General features: G+C 52.0%; 1 protein-coding gene across 1 annotated transcript in view; it reads right to left on the bottom strand.

The window, feature by feature from the left end:
* Positions 1–19,047, bottom strand: part of PCDH15 (protocadherin related 15) — a 432,606-nt gene that overhangs the window by 60,173 nt on the left and 353,386 nt on the right. Inside the window, exon 27 of the mRNA XM_071563312.1 lies at positions 6,331–6,458. Coding sequence (XP_071419413.1) covers positions 6,331–6,458 — 128 coding nt within the window. The remainder of the gene's footprint in view (positions 1–6,330; positions 6,459–19,047) is intronic.

Raw genomic sequence — 19,047 nt, 5'->3', positions numbered from 1 at the left:
GCTGGTGGGAGGTGTCCCTGCCCATGGCAGGGGTGGCACTGGATGGGCTTTGAGGTCCCTCCCAACCCAACCCACTCTGATTCTCTGATGTCCCTCACAAACTCTCTAAATTAAAGGAACAACGAATTTCTACCAGATCATAAAATCATTTTTAAAGCTCTTTAGTGTCTCCCCTGGTAACCACCTACAATTCAGTCCTTTCTAACTCCCCTCAGCTCATCTTTTCTATGTCCTATTTGATGAAAAGGATGAATTACATCAGCTTGAGCTGCTGCCAAGTGCCTGCCACTGGGATTATCCTTAACTGACTGAATTACAGCCCTGGCAAAAGAAAGGAGACCCATCCTGGCAATGCCATCAAACACCAGCCACTCCCAGCACTCCAATTAACCCACTGATATTTTCCCTGGCCTCTGGTGCTCAGGAACATGTTGGCAACTTCAGGAAGGTGAAACTGGAGGTATCTGAGTTGTGTGCTGGCCATGGAACTCCCTGCTGAGGCCACAAACAGTTTTAGGAGAAAGGAAAGGCTTCAAGGTGAGTCTTGGTTTTCTGGCACAAGATTTTCCTCAAAAATGGGGAAACTGGAATAGAAAGGAATGTGGCACTGAGGCTTCACTGGAAACCCCAGACCCTGCTCAGAAATCCAAAGCTGAAGCAGATACAGGTCCCCAGATGATGAGTTGTAACCTCAACTCAAGTATTATGTTCTCCCACCACTCCTTTGCTTTCAGTAAGAATGACCCAGCAATGAGCAGCTTCTGCCAAGGAACCTGATGCTTATTTTCAACCAACACCACCCCCTGCCACTCCAGGAAAAGGCACCCATTGCTCCCACACCCAGCACTGACTGTATTCCCAAAATCTGGGCTTCCAGAAGCAGCATCCTCTGCCATCCTTCTGAAAACCCTCGTTGGGGAATAATCATTGCACCCTTTGAGGTAAAACAAATACATGTTTGTGCTTAAAATGTAAAGTGTCATTAATGAATGTGCTCTGTTTTCTCTGAGGGTCTGCTAAAATGTGCTCCTCTAGTAAATCCTGCTATAGAAATTGTGCTCTGCACAACTTTCAGCTGCTACCTGAAGACAAAGCAACTCAAATGCCAAAGGGTTGCCTGCCCTGAATGCCTGGGCAACACTTGGGCAAGGGCACCTCAGACCAGGACTTGGCCCTAATTGATCCCTTTCACATGTGAAAGTAAATCCTGGAATCATTTGTGTTGGAAAAGCCCTCCAAGATCATCCAGTCCACCCTGTGCCCGATGCCCACCTTGGCAAAGCCCTCCCAACCCCAGGAGCCCACCCTGTGCCCGATGCCCACCTTGGCAAAGCCCTCCCAGCCCATGGAGCCCACCCTGTGCCCGATGCCCACCTTGTCCCCCAGCCCAGAGCACTGAGTGCCACGGCCAGTCCTGCCTTGGGCACCTCCAGGGCTGGGCACTCCACCATGTAGGTGCTCACAGTGGGAGGGGTTGGTGCTAAACACACAGAGAAAAGGTGGACTGGGAATTTTCAAACAATTGTCCTCACTATCCAATCACCCACAGGTCTTCAACTTTCAGCTTTTCAAGCAAAATCTGTCACTTAGAGGTAAAAATCAAGTGAAAACCCAGAGGAAATTAATGCACAAAGTCCCAGCTGTCCCTCCTGAATGACTATTTTTGTTCAACACAAGGAAAACTCTGGCTCAGTTCAGAGTTCTTGAATTGAAAATAAAGTCTCCTTCCCTGCAAAGAACTAATCACAGAGTCCCAGAGTGGTCTGGGTGGGAAGGGACCTCAAAGCCCATCCAGTGCCACCCCCTGCCATGGGCAGGGACACCTCCCACCAGCTCAGGGTGCTCCAAGCCCTGTCCAGCCTGGCCTTGGACACTCCCAGGGGTGGGGCAGCCACAGCTCCTCTGGGTAACAGAATATTCACTGGCAGAATATTTTTGACAAGTGAAGGATGTTAAACTGCAGGATATAAATGGTTGAAATCATTGACAGCCAAACCCAAACCATTCTGTGATTCCATGATCCTAATTCCCCATATCTGAGGATCATCAAAGCTGTTGTCAGTGACAGGAATAATGAGAATATGAGAATATCTGTTTCTTTTCCAAATTACTCAGATGATGTGAATTAATGGATGCTCAAGATGAAAGCAAGAGCATTTCCAACTCCTTGTAAGACCCTGAGTTCCCCTCTAGTACCAAAATGTGCATAATTTCTGCAGTGCAAGCTCCATGTGCACTTTATTAATGCTCTTCTTCATTTCAACCTGGAAAACTGCTCTTAATTCCACTCCTCTGATCTGCTCAAGAAAAGACCTTCATTTGATTAATTACTCTTAACCCAAACTGGAATGGGGATTGTAGGTAACTAAAAGAGCAATTCCTTTTCCTTTCTAAGGGCCAGAAAAGAAGCTCAGTAGCTCCAGCTGCTGAAAACAATAAATCACAGCCCGGCTCTCTGCAACAAGAGCACTTCTTAATTGGCTCTAATTTGACTTTAACTAAACACCCAGCTTGATGCCATCCACTAATAGCAGCTTCTGGCTCCTGCCTTGCTCCTGGCAGCAAACTCAGGGAGAATTCTGTCACAAACAGCTTAGAGAAATACAACTGTCATCTCTTCTGCTCCCCCTTTGATGATGTTCACCTTCTCTGAGTCAAATGTGTCTGAAGGATTCAAGCAGATTCCCCTCCTCACCCCCAAATTTCCCTCACCTGTATGGCTGCTCTTCTTCACCCCTTTCTTATCCCCTTGAGCGACACACTTGGGTATCTGCCCAGCAAATCAGGGATGTCTCTTGGAAAACCAGGAAGGATTTCATAGCCTGGTCACCTTTTGTATCATTGACTCAAAATGTCATTTGTGACTCGTGTTTCATTTAATTTGAGATCCCAAACACTCCTTTACCCAAACAACTGTGACCTTCAGGGCGTCTTGATCTGCTCCAGTAGGACCTTTGTGCAGGTCCTGTCACCTGCTCCCCACAACTGCCTGTAAGGAGGAGGGAGCCAGGTGGGTGTCACTCAAGTGACAGGATGAGAGGAAACGGCCTGAAGTTGCACCAGGGGGGGTTTAGGTTGGCTGTGAGGAAAGGTTTCTTCACAGAAAGGGTTGCAAAGCATTGGAAGGGGCTGCCCAGGGCAGTGGTGGAGTGCCCAGCCCTGGAGGTGCTCCAAAGTGCCAGGTCCTGCCCTTTGGCCACCCCAACCCCCTGCAGCGCTCCAGGCTGGGCACAGAGTGGCTGGAGAGCAGCCAGGCAGAGGGACCTGGGGGGACTGAGGGACAGGAAGCTCAACAGGAGCCACCAGTGTGCCCAGGTGGCCAAGAAGGCCAATGGGATCCTGGCCTGGATCCAAACTAGCGTGGCCAGCAGGCCCAGGGCAGTGACCCTTCCCCTGGACTCTGCCTTGGGGAGGCCACACCTTGAGTGTTGTGTTCAGTTCTGGGCCCCTCAGTTGAGGCAAGAGATTGAGGGGCTGGAGCGGGGCCAGAGAAGAGCAACGAGGCTGGAGAAGGGACTGGATGTGGCACTGAGTGTCCTCTTAAACACCTCCAGGGACAGAGAAGCCACCATGTCTTGATCCAACCCCACTGTGATCACCAGCCCAGGGCACTTTGTGCCCTGGGCTGGTGATCACAGTAGGGTTGGATCAAGGGTTGGACTTGATGATCTCAGAGGTCTCTTCCAATCCAACTGAGAAGAGCAACGAGGCTGGAGAAGGGACTGGAGCACAAGTGCTGTGGGGAGAGGCTGAGGGAGCTGGGGGTGTTCAGCCTGGAGAAGAGGAGGCTCAGAGGTGACCTCAGCACTGTCTGGAACTGCCTGAAGGAAGTTCTGGCCAGGTGGGGGTTGGTCTCTTCTCCCAGGCACTCAGCAATAGGACAAGGGGGCACGATGGGCTCAAGCTCTGCCAGGGGAAATTGAAGTTGGAGAGCAGAAAAAAAATCTTTGCAGAGAGAGTGCTCAGGGATTGGAATGGGCTGCCCAGAGAGGGGGTGGATTCCCCATCCCTGGAGGTTTTTCAGCTGAGCTTGGCCGTGGCACTGAGTGCCATGATCTGGTAAAGGGACTGGAGTTGGACCAAGGAGGTCTTTTCCAACCCAACCTATTCTATGAAAACCTTGTGGATGTGCCACCTGGGGACATGGGTTAGTGGTGGTGCTGGTTGATGGTGGGAGTTGAGGATCCTGAAGGTCTTTTTTAACCTTAATGATTTCCAGGCTTCTTCAGCACTTCTAAAGTTCAGGGATTTGACATGACTTTTGTAATCCAGGTTTTGAGTGTGTTAAACCCTCAGCTCAAGGTTTGCAGCCAGAACAACAACCAGCAAAAAGTCTGGGGGAAGAGGAAAGTTTAAGGAAAATATTATCCCTGCCCTCAACCCTCTGCTCAGTCATGGTCTGAGACCACCCCAACAGCAGCACTAACTGTGCACCCACAATTGCCTTCTCATTGGGTAAGGAGAGACCTTCTTGTCCTCCCTGCCAGGAGGGGACACCAGGAGGGGACACCAGGAGGGGTTGGGCTCTGCCCCAGGAAACAGAGACAGGAGAAGGAACAAACTCAGGCTGGCCCAGGGGGAGTTTGGGTTGGACATTGGGAGAAATGTCTTCATGGAAAGGCTGTAAAGGAAGGGGCTGCCCAGGAGGGTGGTGCCACCACCCCTGGGGGGATTTAAAAGCCACGTGGATGTGGCACTTGGGGACACGGGTTAGTGGTGACCCTTGGGGACACGGGTTAGTGGTGGCCCTTGGGATCACAGGTTACTGGTGGCCCTTGGGATCACAGGTTAGTGGTGGCCCTTGGGATCACAGGTTACTGGTGGCCCTTGGGGTCACAGGTTACTGGTGGCCCTTGGGATCACAGGTTACTGGTGGCCCTTGGGGTCACAGGTTAGTGGTGGCCCTTGGGATCACAGGTTACTGGTGGCCCTTGGGGTCACAGGTTAGTGGTGGCCCTTGGGATCACAGGTTAGTGGTGGCCCTTGGGGTCACAGGTTAGTGGTGGCCTTGGCACTGCTGGACTTGGTGATCTCAGAGGGCATTTCCAACCTAAATGACTCCCTGGGCCAGGCAGACATTCAGTTCCACATCACAGTTTTTCCTCCATGGCAGAGAAACCTGGTGCAGTTAAACTTTTAATAGAGAAGACAAAGGAAAAGGAATTTGATAGAAGGGAATTCCACAGATCTTCTCCCAGATGTGTCCCTCCCACCACCAGCTGTGCTGGTCACTTCACAGCTTCTTTAACCTACAGAAAGAATTTTTTTTAAAAAAACACAGGTGTTGCCTCATGAATTTTTGAGTTTTTTGGCTTCGTTGATGAAGCCTCAGCTGAGTCTTCACAGTGGATGAAGTTGGTGAAGCAGAAGCTTCACATTTTCCCACTTCTCTGTCATTTCTGGGCTTGTTTTGGGAAGGATTGCCATGGAAAACCTACAAACAACCTTAATAACCCCTGATCTTCTCTATTTCATTCTAAACACATCACGAGGTCAACCCAGAGCTGAGCAGGTCCTGTTTCTGTGCCCTTTCCTGCCTAAGCTGGAAGCAGCAACTTCAAAGCTGTTCCACTGATGCTCCAAGTGAAAAGAGATGCAGGAGATGTGCTGAGAGAAGAGAATAAAGGCAGGGGAGAGGAGCTGCCTTGGCAACTCAAGCTGTCTCAAGCACAAAAAGATGGCATCACAAAGGCAATCTGATAGAAGAAAAAGCATTTTCTGGAAAATATATTGCTTTTGCTCTTGGTTATTTTTATATCTCTTTCTAACTAGATTCTATGTATTATATTTGCTTGAGTTTTATCTACTTTTTAAAAACCCAGCAGTGAGTTTCCCTCACAAATATGTCACAGTGCAGACCTGAAATTGCTTTGCTGATCTGAAACACAAACTATTCTTTCCCTTTTAAAGCCTTAACAAGCTGCTGCCAAGTAGGCAGAAAAAAAAATCAGGTAAGAACTAGTGTTGAACATAAAAAAGAATCATCCAAATATTCACAGAGCTAAAATGAAAGCTACAACAAGCATCTAAAACCTGGGGTTTAACCCAAACCCATCCCTGTGCCAGGAATTGCTGGAATACCAGGACAGTGCCTGTCAATCCCACCCACACCAGTGGGACCATCACACTCATGTTCACACCCAAGCAATGAGTTCAGAGGAAAATCTGCCCATTCTGTGCCCAGAATTCTTGGGGCTGAGAAGAAACACAGGAAAAAATTAGTGCTGATTTAGAAATTTAGAAGACACTGATTTCAAAATCTCCTATGAAAAACCAAAGCAGTGAGTAAATATTTGCTGGGGGATGTTAATTAAAAACCTTCAGCCTTACCTTAACTTTAAGCACAGAAGAAAACATTTTGGCATCTTCAGACACTCCTCCAATGTACATTTTCTTGGTAAACACAGGCACGTGGTCATTCTCATCCTTCACCTCAATAAACACCTTGGCTGTGTTACCTGGAGGAGGGAAGGAAAAGCATAACCAGACCATTTGGGGCTGATTTTGTAACATCTCCTGGAATTCGGGCAGTTACAGCCCAAAGCCACTGAAATAAGTGGTGGGAAAATGCTGACAGAATAAATGCATTAGACCTCCTAAAATGCTGAAATCAGATAATCACCAAATCATTGGGCTGGAAAAGCTCACCAAGGGCACAGAGCCCACCCAGGGCCTGATGCCAATCTTGGCAAAGCCCTCCCAGCCCATGGAGCCCACCCTGTGCCTGATGTCCACCTTGGCAAAGCCCTCCCAGCCCCTGGAGCCCACCCTGTGCCCGATGCCCACCTTGGCAAAGCCCTCCCAGCCCACAGAGCCCACTCTGTGCCCGATGCCCACCTTGGCAAAGCCCTCCCAGCCCCAGGAGCCCACCCTGTGCCGGATGCCCACCTTGCCAAAGCCTTCCCAGCCCACGGAGCCCACTCTGTGCCCGATGCCCACCTTGCCAAAGCCTTCCCAGCCCACGGAGCCCACTCTGTGCCCGATGCCCACCTTGCCAAAGCCTTCCCAGCCCACAGAGCCCACCCTGTGCCCGATGCCCACCTTGGCAAAGCCCTCCCAGCCCCTGGAGCCCACCCTGTGCCCGATGCCCACCTTGGCAAAGCCCCCCCAGCCCCAGGAGCCCACCCTGTGCCCGGTGCCCACCTTGCCAAAGCCTTCCCAGCCCACAGAGCCCACCCTGTGCCCAATGCCCCCCTTGTCCCCCAGCCCAGAGCACTCAGTGCCACGGCCAGTCCTGCCTTGGGCACCTCCAGGGCTGGGCACTCCAAACCTCCCTGGGCAGCCCCTGCCAAGGCCTGACCACCCTTTCCAGGCAGAAATTCCTGCTGCTGTGCCCCCTGCCCCTGCCCTGGCCCAGCCTGAGGCCGTGCCCTCTGCTCCTGTCCCTGTTCCCTGGAGCAGAGCCCGACCCCCTGTCCCGGCTCCCCCCTCCTGGCAGGGATTGCAGAGCCAGAAGGTGCTCCCTGAGCCTCCTTTTCTCCAGGCTGAGCCCCCCCAGCTCCCTCAGCTGCTGCTCCAGCCCCTTCCCAGCTCCACCCTCTGAGCCCCTCAGTGTCTCTTCTTGAAGATGCCATTGATTTTGATTACATGATTTAGGTTGGAAGGGACCTCAAAGCCCATCCAGTGCCACCCCTGCCATGGGCAGAGACACCTCCCACCAGCCCAGGGTGCTCCAAGCCCTGTCCAGCCTGGCCTTGGACACTCCCAGAGATGGGGCAGCCACAGCTTCTCTGCCCAGCCTGTGCCAGGGCCTGCCCACCATAATAAAAGCACATTTGGTATAAAAAGTACCAAGTTGAAGGAAGTCAAGAGATTCCATGCACTTTCCTTATTTTAAATCTCCCTTCATTATTCCTCCCTTTGCCATTTTTTCTCTGAAGGAATCTTGATTTAACTGGGAGCTGAAATCTGTCCCTTTATGGAATGATTCCCATTACCTGTTCCCCTCCACTTTGCCATTAGGGCTCCCTGAATTTACCCAGGAGCAAAAAAAGCTGCCATGGATTCCTTCAGAAAGGAAGAAATTTGGGTAAAAGACAAGAAAATACCTGTAGCTCATTTTTTAATAAGTAGAACAGCACAAGTAGTGATGTCATGACTTAGTTCCACAGGTTTGGGGCCCATTAAAGAATCCCAAGGGGTACAAAGAGGCAATGAAGGCTCATCATCATCAGGTTTGCAGCTTGTTTTATAGATTTGAATTACCAATGCATCTCATGCAGATATTTAACAGCTGATTCACTCCTGGTGTCTGTAAACTCATAACTGGTCACAACAGCCCTGGCTGTGCAGCCTCAATACCTCATTAATTGATTGTGTTAATTGAATTCATCCCCAAGCCTGTTCTCCTCCCCAACCTGGGCTGGCCCAGGGGAACTCCACAGGTTTTACCTCCCCTGAGAGATTCCACACAAACCACCACTGTTGATTTGCTTTCATTAAACAGCTCCTGATCCACCCCAGTGAACAACAACCATCTCCATCCCCCTGCAAGGGGCAAACATCCAGCAAAACCCACGGCCCTGGTGCCAGGCAGATTCCACCAGGCAGAAATTCCACCAACATCTGCTTCTCCCTTTCAGAGCTGTGGAAGCCAGAAAGATTGCTGGAAATGATGATATCCAGGTCATTAAAAACACATTTGCAAGGGATAAATTGCCTCGTGGCAGAGCTGCTTTCCCCATGTCTTTTTGGTGCCAGGGTGGTGTAAATGTTGTGCAGGTGCCACCCTGGATGCCACAACAGGGGCTGCAGGGGCTGTGTCTTTATGGGAGGAAAAAATTGAAACCCAGAACACTTCTTGGACAGCCAAAGTCCTGTTCTGCCCAACTGATGGTTCAAGTGATGGGAAACAAAGGAGGACTCCATGAAAATAACTGGAATCTGAAAAAACACCCAACATTTCAAATGCCATCAAGCTGTCCCTTCCCAGCAGTGACTCCTGGGGGCAGGAAGGGCAATGGGGTCCTGGGGGGCAGCAGGAGGGCACTGGCAGCAGGGGATGCTGGGGGGCAGCAGGGGATGCTGGGGGGCAGCAGGGGATGCTGGGGGGCAGCAGGAGGGCACTGGCAGCAGGGGATGCTGGGGGGCAGCAGGAGGGCACTGGCAGCAGGGGATGCTGGGGGGCAGCAGGAGGGCGCTGGCAGCAGGGGATGCTGGGGGGCAGCAGGAGGGCAGTGGCAGCAGGGGATGCTGGGGGGCAGCAGGAGGGCACTGGCAGCAGGGGATGGTGGGGGGCAGCAGGAGGGCACTGGCAGCAGGGGATGCTGGGGGGCAGCAGGAGGGCAGTGGCAGCAGGGGATGCTGGGGGGCAGCAGGAGGGCACTGGCAGCAGGGGATGCTGGGGGGCAGCAGGAGGGCACTGGCAGCAGGGGATGCTGGGGGGCAGCAGGAGGGCACTGGCAGCAGGGGATGCTGGGGGGCAGCAGGAGGGCACTGGCAGCAGGGGATGCTGCCCCTGTGCCCAGCCCTGGCAGGCACAGCTGCAGGGCTGTGCCCAGCTCGGGCTCCTCAGCACAGCAGGGCCAGGGAGCTCCTGCAGCGGGGCCAGCGCAGGCTGCGCAGATGCTGAAGGGCCTGGAGCAGCTCTGGCAGCAGCAAAGGCTGAGGGAGCTGGGGCTGGGCAGCCTCCAGAGCAGAGCCTGGCAGGGACCTCCCCAGGGCTGGCAGTGCCTGCAGGGAGGGGGCAGAGCACGGCCCGGGCTCTGCTCGGGGGGCCCAGCCATGGCACCAGAGCAACGGGCAGCAACTGATGCCCAGCAAGTGCCACCTGGGCAGGAGGAAGAACTTCTTGGCTGGGCAGTGCCCCAGCCCTGAGCAGAGCCCAGAGAGGGGGGGAGTCTCCTCCCTGGGGGTATCCCAGAGCTGTGTGGGCACAAAGCTGTGCCATGTGCTCTGGGATGGCCCTGCTGGGGCAGGAGGTGGCACCAGATGCCCCACTGTGGGCCCTCCCAGCCTCACCCACTCTGGGATTCTGTGATCCAATGCATTAGTATGGAGAGATGGAAAACAGGGAAAGAAAAGAAAGGAAATTACACAAATAGTCAAATCTCTCTCTTGTTAAACCAGGTCCCTCATGTTTTTGGCTGCAACATCATGTTGTAGTAGAAAAATGAGACTCCCAGGCAGAGTTTGGCAGTGCAGCTCCAGCTTTAGGGAAAGAGGCAGCAGTGGAAGGAGGATTAAGGGCAGTGCATGGCAGAGATGCTGCCCTGCCAAGGGAATAACCAGTTACATCAGTGGCTGGCACCAGTTTGCTGCTGGAGGGAGGATCCCAATTGTCTCAGTGCTGGAAGGGAGATCTCGATTGTCTCAGTGATGGCAGGACCAGCTCTTGGCTCACCTGCCCCAGCTCTCTGTAATGCAAACCAACCCCCTTTTGGGTGGTGCTCACCCTCACTGTCACCTCAGGCCCCTTTGGGGGAGGTGACTCAGCCTCGTGCAGAGTTTGTGCCACAATCGGCTCAAATTGGTCCATTTGCTGGTGGTTCTCTGAGCTGCCCAAACATTGCTTTGCTTAGTGATGGGTGAACTCTTTGAAGATGAGAAATGGAAGTTACCACACCAAGCACAAAGCCAATTAAATCTCCTGCCTGTCCACAGACCACCGTGAGCATTAAACACCTACCTGCACTTTGGCTTCCTGCCTGCTTTCTACACACAGCTCAGATGTGCTTCATTCTGGCAGATGGAATGTGGCATCTGTGAGCTCCTGCCTGTGCTGGCCTCTGGAGCACATTCCAAGCTCCAGCTGGCAGCAGGGCATTGCTCCCAGCCAGCTACAGAGGGCACCTGACTCACATCCCAGTGCCCACCAAGACCCCTCAGCAGCAGCTGTGCCAGGCACGGAAGGCTGTGCCAGACCCACCACCCTGGGGATCTTCCTGGTTGATTCAGCAGATATGCCCTGAAAATGGGGCTGTGGTGCCCCAAAATCCACCAGCCCTGCACCTCCAGCATCCTGCCAGGTGGAAAAGAGCACCCAACTGAGCTACATCTTTCCACAGTCTGTTTAGGCTCTGCCATTTCACTCCTTTTTTCCTTCACATTCCAAATGTGTTCCTGTTGCTCCTGAAAGTTCTCTGTGTGTGGTTCTAACCCTCTTTGCTGGCACCTGAAGGGAGGCACCAGCACTCCCTGTAAGGACAGGGACCCTCAAAGCATGTCCATAGTTACACTCACCTTCCAGAGGAGAAGATTTATAACCCCAGGTGTGTAAAATCTCCCACCTTTGGTATTGCAGCTCTGGAATCCAGCTCCAGTTACATTCTTCCTTTTATTATGGATTCCAGGAGCTGAAACCAAGATTCACTCCCCTGTGGGACTTCTTGGGAGACCTCACAGAATCAAAGAATAATTCTTATTGCTGTGGCTGAGTTACCTAAATAGCTGGCCAGGTGAGGGAAGAGAAAGCACCTTTCCTTGGACAGAGCAGCACAGGTGGCCACAAAGAGCAAAGAAATTTGATTTTGAGCTGCCCCTGTCTCCTGCAAGGTCCCCATGTCCCATTTGCCTCCTCTTCCAGCTCCCCAGAGATACAGAATTGCAGCTGCTTCTGAGTCATCTTGGGTGTATAAGAATAACCACTCCCAAGACTAGAAGACTTTTGGATCTTTGAGCTTCTGTGGTTTGCTTAAGGAGAGCAGAAAGCTGAGGAACCTCTGAAACATCTCAGACTACGAGACCACGAATGACACAGAGAACAAACCCAACAGGAACTCCAGAGAGCTGGTCACTAATGCTCAGTAGCACTTCATTTCCAGGAGTTTTCCCCAGAGTGTGCACCAGCATTTCATTTCCACAAGTTCTTCCCAAACATTCCTGTTGGAAACTCTTTCCCAGCGTCACTGCCGGTCCAAGTGCTGGATCCACGTGAGTCTGCAGCTTCTTGCCAGGCTGCAGGAGTTAAGCTGAACTAAAGTAAGGCTTTTTGGACACTGGGACAGCCTCAGCAATGCCTTGAGTGTCTCCAGGTTAGTTTTACACAAGGCTTCCCCCCACAACACTGCCCTTGTCTTCAGGAACATCCCAAACCAGCCCCTGGTCCAGCTGCTCTTCATGCATCAATAATTTAACATCAATTCCTGTATCTTGAAAAGCAGTGGCTCTTCAGCAGGAGGCAACAGCAGATTCTTCCCTCTAAAAGTTCATTTTAAGCAAAGAGGGAGTGAGGTTTGCAATCTGTCAGGGTTTAGAAGCCCTTTGCTTTACTACTGTCCTACAAGTGTGAGGAGCAGACTCTGCCCTGGCAGGTGAACACCCTGAGCTCCACCTCCCCTCCCTGAATGTGGCAGAGCCAGAGAGGACTCAGCACTGAGTGTTTTTTCAGTGGCAGTTTGATCTAAATCAGCCCCTAAAGCCTGAGAAAGCTCCTCCTGTGCTGTCACTGCTCAAGAACGGTGCAAAAAGAAGCTGCAAACAGCAACGTCTTTGGACCAGCACAACCCAAGCTCTGACTGAAGTCCATGTAAAACAGCTTTTTCTACAAAGAATTAACTGAATGAGAGTTCACATTTGGTGTGGTCTCTCTAAAATGCACTGCTCTGATACTGATGCTGAAAGGGTTTTTGTTCTGATTTTCACATTTTGTAGATTTTAGGAACACAGTAGTTGTAGATTTTTAGAGGGTTAATATTTCTAACAGTTTAATGCCTTTCTATCACTACCCCTGTCCCAGAACAGGGAGCTCAAATTCCTTTAGTTAATTAATCTTGTTCAGACTCCTTTCCAAGGTAGAGCTGAAGGATATCAGAAGGGCCACAGAATGAAACATAAACACAGGTCAGAGTGACCCAAAAGCCAGAACTGGATGAACTCCAAGAGACCTTTGTGTGCCTGAGGAAGAAGAGCTGATGAAGACAGAGGGTCCTGATGACCCCAGACCCAATTCCAGGGGGTTGGACCAGGGATGGGACTGGGGCTGGACTGAGAAATGTGTAAAGCAATGATTGGAGGGGTCTTATTATAAAAGCCATGGAAACAAGAACTGGGACACACATGCCTGTCATCCTGTATTCCTGTGGGCTGTAGGCCTGGGATATTAAAGGACCTTTACTTTTTATCTTACCCTTCACTAACGTGGCTCAGAGTCCTGTTTTGGGGGGAAGGGTCATTCACGGCATCAATACCTAAAGAAATGTGAATTGGTCCCCAACTGCCCCAGAGCTGGAAGGAATCAGCCCCAGCTCTCCAGGCTTTGCAGTGCATTGTGCCCACCTGCCACACCTCCTGCATCTGGGGACTGCCAGGGCAGCCAACCTGTAAAACACCAACTTTTGCAAACTGTTTGAAGCCAAAAATGTAAGGCTACTTTACTATTACATCAGGGAGCCAGAATTCATGTTCATGTTTAACTTAGTAGAGTCCCCAATCACTCTGGAGCAGCTGCAGGACTTTAGTTGGAAAACTCATTTTCTCCCTTTTTCACTTTGTTCCCAAAGGTTCACTTTGTGTTTAGAAAACAAACAAACAAAAAAACCTCAGGAGAGACTGAACTGTCCCCTTTCCCCCCAAGCCCCAGAGCAGAGCCCTGCTCAGAGCTGGCAGTGCCCCTGCTCACCTGGGGAATGCCAAAGGTGAAAGGCAGTTCCACTGACAGGCTCAAACCTGGAAATAATCAATTGAAGGGGCTCTGTTTGCTAAAACATCCTTTGGCACCAAAAGAAAAAGCCTCTCTGATGTGATCCTCTCACAGAATTCCAGAATCACTGAGGTTAGAAAAGGCCTCCCAGCCCACAGAGCCCACCCTGTGCCCGATGCCCACCTTGTCCCCCAGCCCACAGAGCCCACCCTGTGCCCAGTGCCCACCTTGGCAAAGCCCTCCCAGCCCACAGACCCCACCCTGTGCCCGATGCCCACCTTGGCAAAGCCCTCCCAGCCCATGGAGCCCACCCTGTGCCCAATGCCCACCTTGTCCCCCAGCCCAGAGCACTGAGTGCCACGGCCAGTCCTGCCTTGGGCACCTCCAGGGCTGGGCACTCCAAACCTCCCTGGGCAGCCCCTGCCAAGGCCTGACCACCCTTTCCAGATCATAGAATCATACAATCCTGGAATAGTTTGGGTTGGAAGGGACCTCAGAGATCACCCAATTCCTACTCCCTGCCATGGGCAGGGACACCTCCCACCAGCCCAGGTTGCTCCAAGCCCTGTCCAACCTGGCCTGGGACACTCCCAGGGATGGGGCAGCCACAGTTTCTCTGGCCATGCCCACTAATGCTTTTATTCTTAAACTGGGACCCTGTTGAACGTGCTGGTAGAACCCTCTCTGCCCCTGTTTGCCTGTAATGCTCCACTGCTCTTTCTCAATGTGCTTGGGCAGCACTTTCTCTTTGCTGCTCCCTCTGGTTTCCCCATAAACAATCCTGCTTCCCATAAAATTTTCTGTTTCCTCCTGCCTCTTCCCTCCTCGCCATAAGGATCATCAGATCCAACTCCTGGCCCTGCACAACCCCAAGAACTCCTCAGGAATTCCCACCACGTCTCTGAACGTGTTTTCCAAATTCCATTAATACTGAAGGTCTTTCAGGGTTCACCACCACCAGTCACTGATTCCTCAAACCAGAATTCCAAGCTTTTTAACTCACTGCCATCAGGAATCCTGACTCTCCTTCCACTGAGATGAAGTAAAAATACACAGCAATTTCACATGATGAAGTTTCAGTTAAAGTAACTCATTTAATGAAATAGATTGCACTGAAAGGAGGAGTGTGACTTTGCATGATTTAGCATCACACATTAAACCCCCACTTTAAATTACCAATTAGATGTTGTCATACTGCAAAGGATGCCTAAATTTGCTTTTTCTCCTCACCTATTTATTCAGCTATTGCTACATTGTCAGTTGGCACTGCCACTGAACAGGCTCAGTTACACTTAATGCACTATTTGTCCAAGTTTCCCCTGCACAGATGAAAACTCAAACTCCTCCTTCTGTGGAATTACCTCCTGTAATAGCATCAGTTAAACATTTGGGACGCAGCTCCTGAGCCTTGGAAAATGCAGCCCAGGGTGGTGGCTGAGCAGCTTGGCAGTGCTGTGCTATTTAGAGAATCCCAGAATCACTGAGGTTGGCAAAGCCCTCCAAGGGCACAGAGCCCACTCTGTGCCCGATGCCCATCTTGGCAAAGCCCTCCCAGCCCACGGAGCCCACCCTGTGCCCGATGCCAATCTTGGCAAAGCCCTCCCAGCCCACAGAGCCCACCCTGTGCCCGATGCCCACCTTGGCAAAGCCCTCCCAGCCCACGGAGCCCACCCTGTGCCTAAAGTCCACCTTGGCAAAACCCTCCCAGCCCCAGGAGCCCACCCTGTGCCCGATGCCCACCTTGGCAAAGCCCTGTCAGCCCACAGAGCCCACCCTGTGACCGATGCCCACCTTGGCAAAGCCCTCCCAGCCCACGGAGCCCACTCTTTGCCTGATGCCCACCTTGGCAAAGCCCTCCCAGCCCCTGCAGCCCACCCTGTGCCCGATGCCCACCTTGGAAAAGCCCTCCCAGCCCATGGAGCCCACCCTGTGCCCGATGCCCACCTTGTCCCCCAGCCCAGAGCACTGAGAGTGCCACGGCCAGTCCTGCCTTGGGCACCTCCAGGGCTGGGCACTCCAAACCTCCCTGGGCGGCCCCTGCCAAGGCCTGACCACCCTTTCCAGGCAGAAATTCCTGCTGCTGTGCCCCCTGCCCCTGCCCTGGCCCAGCCTGAGGCCGTGCCCTCTGCTCCTGTCCCTGTGCCCTGGAGCAGAGCCCGACCCCCTGTCCCGGTTCCCCCCTCCTGGCAGGGATTGCAGAGCCAGAAGGTGCCCCCTGAGCCTCCTTTTCTCCAGGCTGAGCCCCTCCAGCTCCCTCAGCTGCTGCTCCAGCCCCTTCCCAGCTCCATTCCCTGCCCTGCACATGCTCCAGCCCCCCAGGGTCCTTCATAAAGTGAGTGGCCCAGAAATCACTGCAGCTCCAGAGCAGGTCACCAACGCCCTGTTCAGAAATTCCAGAGCAAATCCCACCAATTCAGTGGTGTCCAGCCCCAGTTCTCTGCCACTGGGGTTCTCTGCCACAGAGGTGGGTCAGTGCAATGTCACAAATCTTGGAGCAGTGTGTTCAAAGTCACCAAACTCCAAAGTGGCTCATCATTTCAATGGCACCAAAGTCCCCAGTGATGCATCCATTCTGCTTCACCTCCTTCCACTGTAGCTCATCAGCTCACTGCCCCAAAACTCAGAAGTAGAATTTAACCTGATCAAAACTCATAACTGCTGAGAAAATGGAAAGGAAGACATTGTGTAAATACAGGAATCAAACCCAGAGGTCAAGGGATCTCCATCACAAAGACAGAAGAGATTTAGCTGGCCAGACACTTGGAAAGTATTTAAATACAAGTTCTTTAGCTGTCCATGTAGCACAGGTTACAAAGTCATGGATAGCCAGGCACATGGGAGAAGATTCCAACTCCAGGCACTCAGCAATAGGACAAGGGGGCACGATGGGCTCAAGCTCTGCCAGGGGAAATTGAAGCTGGAGAGCAGAAAATTGAAGCTGGAGAGCTGGAGAGCAGTGTCTTCTTTACAGAGACACTAATCAGGCATTGGAATGGGCTGCCCAGAGAGGGGGTGGATTCCCCATCCCTGGAGGTTTTTAAGGTGAGCTTGGCCGTGGCACTGAGTGCCATGATCTGGTAAAGGGACTGGAGTTGGACCAAGGGTTGGACTTGATGATCTCGGAGGTCTTTTCCAACCCAATCCATTCTATGATTATCAAGCATCCCTGGATCAAATCATAGAGCCATCACCTTTTGGGAAGTGCTGCTCAGCTGGGAGAACTGCTTGGTGCAGACTGGGAGTTGGAAGAGGGACACAGAGGCCACTGCTCCCCTGACTGGCGAGAAGAACCTTCTGACTCCCTCATGTCTAGATCCATGTCTGAGAAAGGTTTGGAGAAGGCTGGAAGAGGCACACAAGCCTCATTTCCTCCCTGTGTAAAGCCTGACTGGGTTTGACAGAACATCACCTTGCCTGGACCTCTCCCAGGCACAGAGAAATGCAGACAGTTGGCACTACAGCCCTGCTCCTCTCCCTCTGTGGGCACCTCTCAGGGCACCTACAACACCAGCCATGGTAACACAAGCTCAATTTCCCACAATCTCCTGCTGGTCACGTGGGTAATAGTGGAAACCCTGATGAAGAGATTGCAGCTGCTATCCCTGCACAGTGGCTCGGGCCATGATCCATTCCCAAGTTTCATGGCATGTTCCCAAATACTCAAACCCCTTCAGCCAATACAGGAACATCGAATCTCAGAGTGGTTTGGGTTGGAAAGGATGTTAAAGACCATCCCATCCCTCCCCCTGCCATGGGCAGGGACACCTCCCACCAGCCCAGGCTGCTCCAAGCCCTGTCCAACCTGGCCTTGGACACTCCCAGGGATGGGGCAGCCACAGCTTCTCTGCCCAACCTGTGCCAGGGCCTGCCCACCCTCCCAGGGAAGGATTCCTTCCCTATATCTATTCCAAACATACTCTCCATCAGTGGGAAGCCATTCCCCTTGTCCTGTCCCTCCATCCCTTGGAAATGGTCTCTCTCCATCTTTCCTGTTGGCCCCTCCAGGCCCTGCAAGGCCACAGCTGGGTCCCCCCAAAGCTTCTCCTCTCCAGGCTGAACAATCCCAGCTCTCCCAGCCTTCCCTCCCAGCAGAGCTGCTCCAGCCTCTGCCCATCCTGGGGCCTCCTCTGGGCTCTCCAGCAGCTCCATGTCCTTGCTGTGCTGACCCCAGAGCTGGGGCAGCTCTGCAGGTGGGGTCTCACCTACCTTTTAGAACTTTAAAAATCTGGGTGACTCTTCCTTATAACCCTCAGGCCTTTAACTCTGGGGATCACAACCTGCAATGTGGGAAAGACTCCGTGTGTCCTGGGACAGCTCTCACCTTTGGTGATGACAAGGTGGCACTTTGTCACTCTGCCAGGTTGCCCAGAGTGAGCAGCCAAAGGAGAAAAAGCTGACACAGCTCAGTTTTCCCTGCAGCAAAGGGGAAGCAGAACCCCCACTGTGCTCTGCATTTCAGTGTTCCCAGACCTCTCTGTGCCTGGACAAAATCAGCAAGAGCTGTCTCTGGTAGGAAGGTGACAGTTAGATGAAGGACTGATGGGAATTCTTGGGAGAAATCCCAGCTCTGGCAGCACCATCCCTACAGCATCCCAGAGCCAGCAATGCTTTCAGAGGTGCCCTTGGGCTAAAATTGCTCATTATTTATGAAGCATTTCCAAAAATGCTAAGAAGGTTTAATCACTTTAAGTGTCTGGATCTCACTCCATCTCACAGTCTGGGACTGACATTTTGGTGATGGCATCTCCCTGGATCGACAACTTATGGTTATTCTCATAAAACTGAAGTCTGAAGTACATTTGAACCCCATTTGTAGTCCGTGGCTCCAAAATAACCAGTGTGGTTGCCTTTTCTCAATGAATTATGGCCACACAGCAGCAGGTCCCCAAAGCCTGACCTCAAGGGACTCCTCAGCTCACAAACACATCCAGGATGCTCCTTAGCAGGACAAAACTGACACATGGAGACCAAAAAAGAGAGAAAAAAACTGGACAAGCACAATCTGCATAAAAACATCCACAAAAGTACTTCTGTTACAAGGTTTGGGGGTTTTAAAGCTCTGGCCCAACTGTGAGTTAAATAGGAAGTTGTAACACTAAGGTGGGTGAAAGCCAAACTTCCCAAAGCTTTTGCTTACAGGGAGGATGATAAAAATCACCAAAAGACCTTCCAATATATATTTCCATTTGAGAAAACCCTGCCCAAGAGACAGAGCTGGAGCAAACCAGTTTGGGACTCAACTCCTTCCTGCCTGGAGATGCTGCCAAGAGCCTTCTGGGCTTTGTCCCAGCACTTTGCTCTCAGCCAGAGTTCCAATAAACTCCCTGCAGAACCTCAGGGATGAGGAAGGTGCTTTTTTCTTCCTGCTATGGGTCTGTTCCACATGACCGTGGTAGTTCCCCAACCCTTGGTGAGGTGTCACCAGCTGTGTAATGTGTCTGTGAAACAGTCACTGTGCCATTCCATCA

The sequence above is a fragment of the Pithys albifrons genome, chromosome 9 (assembly GCF_047495875.1).
Source record: "Pithys albifrons albifrons isolate INPA30051 chromosome 9, PitAlb_v1, whole genome shotgun sequence".
In the NCBI taxonomy this organism is placed as follows: Eukaryota; Metazoa; Chordata; class Aves; order Passeriformes; family Thamnophilidae; genus Pithys; species Pithys albifrons.
This window is presented reverse-complemented; position numbering and strand designations above follow the sequence as displayed.